At 36.2% G+C, this 12,732-nt stretch overlaps 1 protein-coding gene across 10 annotated transcripts in view; it reads right to left on the bottom strand.

The window, feature by feature from the left end:
* Positions 1–539: 539 nt before the first annotated feature.
* Positions 540–12,732, bottom strand: part of ANKRD44 (ankyrin repeat domain 44) — a 157,324-nt gene continuing 145,131 nt past the window's right edge. For 5 of the 10 annotated variants that reach the window (XM_026667965.2, XM_026667968.2, XM_026667964.2 and 2 more), the window contains 3 exons: positions 9,441–9,523; positions 9,147–9,238; positions 3,343–5,111 (listed from right to left, as the gene is read on the bottom strand). In XM_026667965.2, the coding sequence (XP_026523750.2) occupies positions 4,843–5,111; positions 9,147–9,238; positions 9,441–9,523 (444 nt within the window). In that variant the 3' untranslated portion in view covers positions 3,343–4,842. Of the gene's footprint in view, positions 5,112–6,098; positions 6,279–9,146; positions 9,239–9,440; positions 9,524–12,732 lie in introns of those variants that run through there. The other 5 variants (XM_087949532.1, XM_026667969.2, XM_026667970.2 and 2 more) reach the window with 5 other exon arrangements.

The raw sequence follows: 12,732 nt of genomic DNA, 5'->3' as shown, positions 1-12,732 counted from the left end.
GGCTGGGATTGTTGATAGGACAGAAACACATAATGTAGTCTGAACTCAGGAACTCAGAACTATATCCTATTACATTTCTACATAGCTGTGCAGAGGATTTTACTATGTTGAAAAAATGTATTTATACTATCACTATCACTGTCACTATCAAATCATTTGGGTGAGAAGATACTGTGAATATACTGTGAATGACTCCAATGCTGTAGAAGATTTCTGTTTGGTGGACTGTTCTTTGACCTCTGTTCCCCAAATTTGCTCTCCCCCTACCCTCCTGGCATTTTGTGGATGCTACAGTGGTGTGTGTGTGTGTGTGTGTGTATTTCATGGTGACTAGTTTGATATGATCAGCCAAGAAAAAGGAAGAAGAAAATGAGACGTTTTTTACTCAATTCTACATGGAAACATTTTGTTTCAAGTGATGTTTCATAATATTTAGTAATGTTCTAGAAATAAAACATTACAGTACTAAGAAAGAAAACTTATAGATTTGTAAGTGTAGTTTGATTTCCCTGATTGTTTGGTGATCTTTTTTTTTTTTTGGTGGTCATTCTCTTTATTTCATGTCTTCCTTCATAGCTATACCATTATAACCAAATGCATTGTTTCTTTAAAAAACACACACACAACAGCAAGATATTGTTAATAGATGATAAGTAGGCTCCAGATGACTCACAACTATGAAGGCATCTCCAAGCAATCACTGTTGCTGTTCTATAAATTCGGGCATCAACCTGTTATAGTCCTGACTTCAGCTGCTGAAAACTCCTCATGAGTTGATTAATTTTCTTTCTAATGAACCAACAGGGAAGTACTAGAAATGACTTTCAAATTATGCCCCAGCCCCTCAATTTCCTTCTATACTTTCCTTTTCTAGAAAAGCAGAAAAAGAGAAAAAAAAGAGACAATGAAAAAACATGAACAAGAATGCAAGGCAGATTTCTACAACACTGAAGCCTGGCAAAAGGACATGATATGATAGTGCTATGGCAGCTTAACAGTTATGGGAAAATGTGAGGTGAGAGTTCCCATCAACCAGAAAACAGCATGTCCCCAAGCTCTAATGTGAAAAGTAGAAAATTAGGGAATCCTCTGGGGATACAGCTGAACTCTGCTACCTAATAAAGATCATAATGTGAAATTATAGATTTTTCCAATGCAGGTGTGGCATGAAACCTTATGTGAAAAATTTTTAGATTCTTCTATACCAGAATTTATTAAAGTGTGATCTTAGGACCCTTGGGGAGGTCCCCTCTGTAAAAAAGATTTTAACAAGCAGAAATTACTCAACATTAGCCTTTTCCTCTTAAAGCACATTTAGAACATACAGTAATCTTCTACTTCCGGCGTAAAATTGGGCTTCTATGCTCTATAAAATGAAGGTACTCTAATTATTGGCTCATTAATGAAGTTTGTGACTTCATATCCAAGTGAAATTTTTGCTGAACAGTCAAGAAAACAAAGTAACCTTTCTACATTTTCCTCACTCTTTCATTTTCTTTTCCTTTTTCAAAAATCAGCTGTAAAACTACTGTTTATAAATGATTAAGATCTTTATGCTGGGAAGCACCCATAGTTTCACTACAAAACTTTGATTGTGAGTTTTAAGGAACGTCCAGTAGTCCTCAGAATTTAACTAACACCTTAAAACCCACAACAGGATTTCACATCCTCCGTATTTATTAGGAATCAAGGCAATAACTAGTGTGGGCCTTTCACATTATAGTTCCTAGTCAACGTACAAATATCATTAAAAAATACATATATGCTAATATTGCAATTTCAAAATGTTTGCATAAATATTGCCTTTTTCTTAAAAACTCATAATTACCATTTTGTATTTTAGAGGTCTGTAACAATTTATACACACTTGCATTCTTAAGAAAAATAGTCTCTTTTTATTTCATCATTGCTACAGAATGCAAATTGTAGTATGAAAAACTTATCTAAGACCTGATTGAAAGTGTGTGTCATGATGGAGAATTTAGTTAATCATCATAGATCAAATTGAAAACAATTGGGAAATATTTTATTATTCTAAATCAGGGGTGTCAAACTTGTGTCGTCATGTCGTCATGTGACATGACCCCTTTCGCTAAAACGGGTGGCCATGGCCAGCATATGACCCATTCAGCCCGTGGGCCGTGAGTTTGACACCCCTGCCCTAAATTATTCAAATAAAACTTGGGATAGTAAATGTTTCTAGAATAGAAGTGCATAAGTTTGTGCTTATTTATATTGTGAGAGAAAATTTAATTTCTGATATGTTAATCAGTAGTTGGGACAAAAAAATCAGTCATGTGGCAGAAAGATCAATTGATTTATGGGAGTATTTCTGATCCTAGTTTTTCTTTTGGTGGGGGTTGGGAAAAAAATTGGCAGATATATCTGTCAAAAAGCAGTATCTTGCTGGGAAGTTTTTCTCTCAATAGTTTGACCCCCCACTGGCTGGGGGTTGGAAAAAAGAAGCAATTGAGAGTTTCAGTCAATTTTGGTGATACCTTTTCATCTCAGGCATTTTTGTGTTTGAGTGGTAACTACAAAATGGCTGAAATCGGAGGAACAGTGTCACCTGTCTGAGAATAAAGAGTCTCCTACGAGGATTACATTTTAGATGTGTGCAAATTGATTTTGAATTTGTAGCACTTCTTCAAATACAGTACAGCAACAAAACAGTTTCAGTGAAATCAGAACAATATTGTGCAGAAACAGCTGTTTCAAATTTGAAATATTTTGTAATTTCCATTACAATGCAAGATGTATAGCCCAGAATGAAAATACATTTGACTTAGATGAAGGTACAGATTCAAGATGGAAACTTTTCCCGGAAAATCTTGTTTATAGAAGCAAAGTGAAACTTTGTTACATTTCACTGATCATCCAAGAATAAATTCACATATTCTGCCTCTAACATACTTCGATACATAGCAATGAGTGGTTATGTTAAATTATTTCAAATATCTGTGTAGAATAGATAACAAAGCAGTAAATAGTCTACTACTTCTGTTTCAGTTTTTTTTTAAAAAAGTATTTTGCTTCCATAAACGAGGAAGGACACTTCCCTCTTGATTCCACAATTCTCCTGTTGAACCACCACCCTTAAAGACTAAATCACACATTTTTTCCTCTATATGTTCCCCTCTGCTCTGCCAACAAATACTATGCAATATACTCCTCCACTGCGTTTGACAAAATATGCATGAAGCTATTTCCACTGGCTGCATAAGAGCTGAAAATGATAACTAAGTGCATTTGTTCCATCAAACTCAGCATACTCAATTTGTTTAAATTCATAGCTAATAACACATTATAGAATTAAGAAGGAGGACAAACCATGGTCAATTTTTCTGGGCACTTGTTTCATTTCAAATAAATATAAACACATTTAACATTACAAATACGAACACTAATCTGGAAAAATAAACTGTGATCAACACATCATCATCATTGGTTACAAATGTCAAAGTATCTACTAGAAATAACCCAAGACTCTTAATTACAGAAAACACTATTTGTGCATTGGTGATTAGAAAAGTTACTTGATTTTTTTCCCCCTTGCATTATTAAAAAAATAATAAAGTCTTCTGAAGCCTTTTGGTCCTCATGGTATAGCTGGTTAGTTCTTTATATTTTAAGAGTCTCACTCTTCTTTCTGTACACCTTTCTCAGGCGAGGAAAAGGGTCCGTTTGACCTAGAAGCTTTGGCAGAAGGAGTAGATATTCATAACGCAAATGTTTAAAAAGTAAATTGATGCCAGCAGGACTGTTTAGTACAACCCAGTTCCCTTCTGTATGATTACTTAACTTTTCCACTTTATGTTTTGGTTTTGTCTCCTGTTTGCATCTTAGCACAGCAATGGTAAATATGAAGGACTGTAATCTATCGTTGCATACTTTTCAAAAAAAGTCAGACAATACTTATGATAAAAATCACATTACACATAAAGATAACAAAAAGTCGATTCAAATGAGCAGGGTGAAACATTTAGGTGCGTTAGGCATTATATTTAGAACTGATTTTTCCTAAAACAAATAACTGCTGGACAGCACAGGTAAGACAAGTTCCCAAGGATCCCTACTTGGAGAGTGCAAATAAATCATGCATGCTTGTGCTGAATGGTAACAAAAATAAGGCAAATCTCATCTGCCTTTACAATAATCTCTTTGCAGCAGCTGCAGGTGGGTATGTTATGACTGAGGCAAACAAGATTTGATCCTAATGATTTTAAATTGCAAATGGAAGCAGCAAATACCTATTGTTTTAAAACACCTATTGGGTATAACTCTGATGAATTTAGAAGTCTGAATTACCACAGAAAATGGTGATGTTGGTAGTATTTGTTCAAACTCAAATCAAAATTTGTGGCTTTACCTTTGGTTTTTATAACAAAGATACCTAAAAATGAAGACTATATATCTATACAAGAGATACTAGAGATGGGAAGGTCTTCTGACAATCCAGAAACACCCTACTTGAAAAATGACTTTATATCAGCAATTTAATATAGCTAACATATTAATATAGATATAACAGTTCCCTGTTTACTTGTGCTGTCAAAACAGAAAAAGGCAGCTTCTTCTTTCTGCATATAATAGGAGGTAGAGACTTCCAGAGGAGCCCTTAGAATTTATGGAAAGCACAGTAGTGCTGGAAGCAAAACATTAACTAGAGTGCATTTTTAAAAAAAAATTGTTAAATTTTCTAAAAGGCTCTATTTAATTGCAAATTTTACTCTTTGCTGTTCTCATTCATAAATGAAGGTGAGGTGAAATTCAGATGTTTCTAAAGAAAATTTCAGATTAAATGCAAATGCAATCAAGAAAGGGGCACTGAATGTTAAAAAGTCAAAATGTTTCAGAATCAGAATCATTGTCATTGTATCCATTTTCTGCTCCTTCATCATTCATTAAAGTTTTACTATATGAGTTAAGAGTGTTGCTCATATTGGAGCTATTGCAGAGAAGAGTCCTGCTCAAATGGTCTTTTTTAAAAGAAACGAAGTTGAGCGGCGTCATTGTACTGGAAGGAGAAAAAGGCATCATGGTAGCCAAAATGAGTGCCAGGCAGTCAGCCACGTCTTTGTTAGGAGCGCAAGCCAGGGCTGGTGTATGACCTGGGCACAAATGCAGACAAAGCCATGGTTAGTACTAAGGGAACTAGGAAAAGATCTGAGCATTCCTTGGATACATCTCCAGATGAGCTCATAGCTAGGAGATGTATGTTTAGTCACCATCACAGCAGACAAAGCCAGGGTTATTTTAAAATTAGACATGCTGGGAAGGTACATAATTCACAAAGTGGTTCTCATAACAAGCACTATTTAATAAAAAGCAAAAGGCAACTTAAATTCTCCACAAAATGAAATAAAAACAGGTAGTCCACAGTCCTGGAGGACAATGTGAATCAATATGAGCCAAGACACTGTTAGACTTAAATCACAAGATAGAAGTTCATATAAGAATTATTCTAAGAGCAATATCTTTCACTCCAAAGAAACTGTGATATTTAAGAAAACAAATTAGTAATATAGATTACTGTATTTTTACAAAAATAATAATCTGAATAGCATTAATATAGTGGATGATTAATTCTGCAATATTTTCTATTAGAAAGTTAAATAAATAATTCAAATGTTCAATTTTAGCTAAATCCAATCACGTTTATTAAAATGTGACAAATGAGTCTCTCTCTGTAGGATAAGCATTGTGCTCTTTACTATGTATTGGATATTGAGATAGGGAAATCTTCTCTTGTAGAGAAAATGAAAAGCAAGTGGCCTCTTAAGAAAGTGGTTAGTTCTTTCCTTCTGCGAATATGTTCCAGAATATCAGGGAAGCTTGTTAGATATTCCATGACAAACAGCATCATAGAAATTGGATGTCAACACACACACACACACACACACACACACACACACACACACGTACATGCACATACACAGTCTTTTTTAAAAGCCTCTTCATAAGTTTCTGCACTATGCAATGAGAAGGAGGCTTGATATCTTTCCACATAGAAGAGAAATAAAGTATTAACAATAACAGGAACAACAATAATCTATAGAAAAAGACACTGGTATTTTTTTCTGCATAGCAATACTTTCCTTAGTTTCAACACAGTGCAAATGAGACTAGCTTCCCAATTAGGTCTTTCCATATATTCAGGAAATTGAAATCAAAAGTTTTTCATTTCTGTTCTTGGTTAAATATGGCTTTCCAAAGCAATGTTTAATATTGCTGAATACACTTGCTGAAGCAGATGAACTTTTCAGAACTCCTTGTTGCTAGACAGGAAATAGGAAGAATACTCAGCCCCAGGGGAAGAATAGGTTCATTATATTTCACTAATCTAATGAATGAAGACTAAACAAAAACGTTATGGGCAATCTATAGTCGATATCCCAATAATTATTATGGTGCACTAAATGCTAGAATGTCTATTTTAAGATATGATATTTAAAAAATCACAGCATTTAGCAAACCATCAACATGAAAGTGCGAAAGATGTTCGTAAACTACATATTTGTTAAAAAAAACAACCCCAAATACATCTACTATTAGTGGGTTGCCTTTTATATACACACATTAATATGGAAATTGATATTGATGTCATCTGTACTTATAATAATTAATTTAGAATGTGGACTTCCATGTAGCATTAAGTTACTTAATGGATGTTTTCTATCTGCTATGAAAATAAAGGGAAGCTTCAGAATAGTTCTGAAGTCATACAGAAGCAATTACAGTTTCATTTTAATTCAAATACTGTATCTAGATAAAGAAATGGCTCAAAACCATTTTCCAATGGAAATGAAGGACACAGTGCTGTATTCTGTTTCATGTAGATAGAATGTTAATTAGACAAGTAGCTGAACTTTACTTCAAAACTGTAAGACAACATTCACTACCCCAGATGATGGTAGGCTAACTCTGGGGACTCAGGGTAGCCATTGGCATATCCTCTTTTGTGTACCATCAATTGGCTGCAATCACTAGTGTTCTGCAACCTTCCAGAAAGAGCAGCAGCACTAGATATGTATCACATAATCAGAGCAACAAGTGTGCATGTGTAATGCTTACTGGAATACATGTCTTATCCTAGGTGGTTACTACCTGCTTGCTAAGACTTTCCCAACTATTTTGCCTGTGAGGCTTTCACAGATGTTAACTACTGAGGTAGCTAGACAGTGTAAGCCAGTATTATAGCATGATCTCAAAATTGTGAAAATAGTCCGGATGTCTTGTTCCTTGCCCAATCTTGTGGGAGTTTTTTTTATTTAGGTCTTGCTAAATTAGCCTGACCTACAAAATGGTTTTGGATATGCCTTACTTGTTATAATGCTTAGTAAATTCTTTCAAAGCATACATAATTACAAATAAGTTACTTATCTCATTGGCTGAAAGTACAGCCTCTAGGAATGGTTACTGAAATAAGGAAGTTGACTCCTGAATGTTATTCAAAGCTTTCTGAATAAACTGAATCAGGGTTAGTAATGAAGAATTGCTGGGAGGATGAGTTCTGTTGTTAAGTACTATTATAAAAATCTTTATTAGGTGTTTGCCTTTCCTCCTATTAGTGGGCAGAACCCTGTATTCTGCCCACTGTAAAGTTCAATAAACTTGGATGCAGCAGATTTTTGGATCTAGGGATTTTTGGCCTTCAATTAGTGTGAACAGTGGGATTTGTTATACATCTATCAGCAAACCGCTGGTAGAGGTGTGTAATTTTACAAAAATACTTTTTATAAGATGATCTCATTTTACGACAGTAATTGGGACCAGAATTTCCATCACAAAGCAATAGTCATAAAATGCAGTATCACATGACCATGTGTTTAGGAACAGAAATATCAGTACTTCCAGTTGCCTTCATTAAGTGAAATCATCACAGATTGAAACTACTAATGTCTTTTTCAAGATTTCACAGAATTGGGAAAAATGCCTTCTCCAAAAACTGAGGAAGAAGATTGGTATGTGTTTGTGTGTCTGTTTGTGTGCGTGTAACTTATTTCAGTCCTTTCTTCTTATTAAAAAGAAATTAAAACATTTAACTGCCATCATACAATTCAAAATTATTTGTTTAAGAACTAGTTTTGCATTTTTAATAAAAAGTACTTTGCATACAGTAACAGGCCTTCCTTCCCCCATGAAATGCCTTTAAAATTGTATGGACTTTTTGAATATTAAGAAAGATATCTCTTCTTTAATAAGTAAGGAAAGAAGGAGTCAGTGACTTCATAAAACATACCAGTATTTTTTGGTATAGCTTTTCTTCAAAAGCCCAGTTCCTATTCTTGGATTCTAGTTAGTATTTTACTTGTGAGTGTGCAATATCTGGCCAACATTTCATTAAAATGATTAATCAGTAGCTCTCAAAAGGCCAAGATCCTAAAAGCTATATTAAGCATATGCTTTAGACATCCATACATCCATATTTAATACAAATCGCTTTTCAAGCATGACAGTACATGCCAAATGGATTTAAGCTTCTCTCAATGATTTGTAATGTAGTATATAGGAATGATTTATGAAAAACATATAAGATATGAGCATATAAGATCCAGATTGAGATATGTTTGATCATACATTAGTGTACTTTTCCTAGAAGGTTACCATCTAATGATCAGATATGTCAGTTGCAATAGTATATATGAGTTCAAGATGAAAAGTGATTTGCCTAAATATTATTCATTATGTTATATTCATTACATTTCACCCAAGGCTGCAAAATGGCAGTGACTTGTGGAAAGAACAGGAAATAATTATACCTTCAGAAAGAATGAGGTTACAGTTAAAAATTATGTTATGGGCTTTGCATTCTTCCATAAAATGAATGCATTAATACATTTAAAATGCAGCCCTCCTCCTTATAAGAGTTCTGATGTCTTTATAAAACTACAAAATTCTAAGTTTTGTTACTTTACATAAGGTATCGTCAACAAAATGTTGCATGTGAAATAATAATGGGACTTGTTTTTATATAATAGTTTAAATAGAACTGTGTTTGTCGTAACACAAATTATATTTTTGCAATTTGGAAATTAATAACCATCAGCAAACTTACAAATATTTTAGAAACACATATTCATATGTAATGAATAATGGCTGCTAATTTATTGTTTATAAATGATAATATGAATATCTTCACTTACCATTTTCATCTACTGCCTGTACACATGCCCCCTTTGCTAACAATTCCTCAACTACCATCTTCAAGCCATTCTGTGCAGCAATATGAAGAGGTCTAGAAAATGTAATATCTAGATTCAGTAGGTTTGATGTATTTCAAAAAGTCTACTATAATATGCACAGTTTGTTCAAGTGCTTAATTACGTTAAAACACTGTGTGAACTCTGATTGCAAACTGCAAAAGTATAAATTATATGACACTTTACTGTTATCAAAATTGTTAAATAAAAATACATGTTAATTAAAATTATACTCACGTTTGCAATGCATTGTTTTTTGCATTAATAAGGCTCGGTTCTTGTATCTTGTCAAGTATCAACAAGGCACATTTTTCATGACCCTGGAAAACAAACACACACACTATATCTAACTGTATTTGGAACATTCTAAACACATAATTTTTAAATCAGATCTTAGTTAATTATTAAGGAAAGTCTAGCAGATGTGAGAACAGAGATTTCCATCTGAAAACTTTGGAATGCATTAAACTGAAATAATGAGATGCTTTTATTGAAATGTACTTATTAGTTTATTAGATCTTTTCATTCTTTCTAATGGTAGAATTTGTAGCGTGTCTAGGTTTTCCACCCCCGCCAGTGATGTACTGCTGGTGGGGTTGGGGAGACAAATTACAGTAGAATGAAAAATACTGAAAGGCTACCTAACTTGTCCAAGCTTACAAAATGCATGTTGTTATTGCATATCTCTTAATCACCTGCCTCTTGTTTTCTACTTAGGCAAAGCTAACACACTGCAGATTTTTTTTGGGGGGGATACAATCAGTTGCAGCAAGTCATGATATTCAAGCAAAGGAAAAAATGATGTAAATTGTTCTTTAGGTTTAGAGAGTTTTCCTTGCTCTGTAAGCTTCCTCTGTCACCATTCCAACTGTTTGACTCAGTAATGTCTGACTGAAATAAAATTCAAGCAGGGGTGGGATATGACAGGGTTAACTACTGGTTTGGGATTTATGAGCTTCCCTGCACGCTGTGAGACTTGACGCGCACCTGTAAATCGTCATCAGCATGCTGTGTACAGAGACGCAGCCTTTGAAACAGCCCTCTTTTCCTGCTTTTTTTAACTGCAGCTGTGCCTTGTTTGGCAGCTGAAGTTGAAAAATCAGGAAATAAAGATCAAGTAAGAGCCCGGGTGGGCAAAAACATCAGCAGACATAGAACTGGTTCTATGTCTGCTGCTCTTCAGAGCTACTAGTTTTACAGAGGTGGACAGAACCGGTAGAAACCCACCCCTGAATTCAAGTATTGTAAAAATGCTGTTATAAAACTGGGTTGTTGGTTTTTTTAAATTCACTTTACCTTACTTTGCCTTATTTAAAAGATTTCTTTTGACATCCATCTTAAACACAATTAAATAAAACAAATAGCCATAAAATCATAATAATAAAACCATAAAATTAAATAACAGGAATTCCCTAAGATAAGACAGTGACTATTGCTCACTATCTGCAGGATTATTTCCTTTAAGAATATAATAGTGAAGACTCAGAGAAGCTGATAAGTAAATATATATATAAGTAAACACACACACACACACACACACACACACACACATTATATATACCGTATTTGCCGGCGTATAAGACGACTGGGCGTATAAGACGACCCCTCAACATTTCCACTCAAAATATAGAGTTTGTTATATACTCGCCGTATAAAACTACCCCTCTTCCACACACCTTCCACTTTTGCACTTTTTTTTTTTTTTTTGGACGCACTTTTCTGCTTTGGACAATTTTGAAATGAGCTAATCCAATTTTGAACCAAGAATATGCCAATAGCTATGGAGTTTAGAAATGAGTTTTAAAAATATTTTTCATTGCTTACCATTAAGCGTAAAATATGTTGTAAATAAAATGAGAACACAGGAAACGTTCTCTTCTCAATACAGCTGATCTCTCTCTCTCTCTCTCTCTCTCTCTCTCTCTCTCTCTCTCACACACACACACACACACCAAAAACCCGGACACTGAAAAGGCTGCCAAGGAACAGTATATTCAATGCCTTCTCTTTAATCAAGAAACAAGGAATTCCTTAGAATCTTTTTTTTTCCCAAGTGGCCCTCTTTAAAAAAATATATGGAGGTAACACTTTCATTCAAAAAGTCTTCCAGTATCTGGAGTCGCTCAGACATATTGAAGTGAGGCAGGAGAGTAAGTGAAATTTGAAATGATCCAGCTACAGTTTTCTTCCTCCCGCTCGAAGGCCATTATCTCCACATCAAAACGAACGAGGGAGGCAAAGAAGCCAAACACGCTAAAAAGGATCTCTTTATTTTCCTACACAAGGTCACACCTACTTTTCCGCATTCAAAGGACAACCTCTCCTCACCACCACCACACACACACACACACCCCAATACCCGCAAACAATGTTCTGGGCATTAATCACCATTGCTACATTAACCTGGTAAATTTATACCCTGCCTCCCCAGTGTTGCTTTGACGGCAGGATTTCACACAGCGGGCGCTCGCCGCTCTCTTCTCCGCTCTCCCACCGTTCGCACATGTTGGAAGCACCGTAAAACCTGATAACCCACCCGGGGCTCCCCATCCTTAACCTACAGCCGCCCGCATGCAAAACCTGCGTGCAAAAGAAAAAAAGAAAAGAAAAGTACGCCGCACGTGAGGAACTTCAACCTCTCCTCCCACACCGCTAAGGAAGGAAGAGGGGGAAAGGTTGCGCAGCGCGTGGCGAGTGACACCCGCCACACACACACACACACACACACACACACTGCTCCCCCAGCCTCCCTCCCGGCTGCAACTCAAGCTCGAAGTGGGGTCGAGTCCTCCCGGCGTATAAGACGACCCCCACTTGGAGGCATGTTTTTCAGGGCAAAAAGTCGTCTTATACGCCGGCAAATACGGTATATATAATTTGTTTTCTGAGGTTCTCGCGGGTATTTGTATGTGGATCTTTGGTTATTCGGGTTTTCTCCCGCGTAAGATTGGAAGTATCTAGGCAACGTTTCGATGAAGTCTCATTCATCATCTTCAGGCTTGTGTCTTCGGCTCTGTGCTTCTCAGAGTGATGTGAGCTTGCAGCTGCTTCTTCCTTTTAACTGCTAGTGGGGGTGTGACTTGATTGGGTGGGGGCTTGGCTGTGTTCTGATTGGGTGGGGGTGTTCTCATTGGTTGGGGTTTGGCTGTGTTCTGATTGGTTGGGGGTTGGCCGTGTTCTGATTGGCTGGAGCGTGTTCTGTTCAGGTGGGGGCTTGGTTGTGCTCAGGTTAGTCTTAGTTGCTGGGGGATTTGAGCTGGTGAGCTTTGATCCTGCTGTTTGGCTTCGAGTTCGTGGTCGTGCTGCATCTTCATCCTCTGAGCCATACATGAAGCGAACTGACCCCCACCATGAAGATGCAGCACGACCACAAACTCGAAGCCAAACAGCAGGATCACAGCTCACCAGCTCAAATCCCCCAGCAACTAAGACTAACCTGAGCACAACCAAGCCCCCACCTGAACAGAACACGCCTCCAGCCAATCAGAACACGGCCAACCCCCCAACCATATATGGCCTTCAGCTTTGT

The sequence above is a fragment of the Notechis scutatus genome, chromosome 1 (genome assembly GCF_049901735.1).
Source record: "Notechis scutatus isolate UNSWTSFEM ecotype Mainland chromosome 1, rNotScu1.2, whole genome shotgun sequence".
Lineage (NCBI taxonomy): Eukaryota > Metazoa > Chordata > Lepidosauria > Squamata > Elapidae > Notechis > Notechis scutatus.
This window is presented reverse-complemented; position numbering and strand designations above follow the sequence as displayed.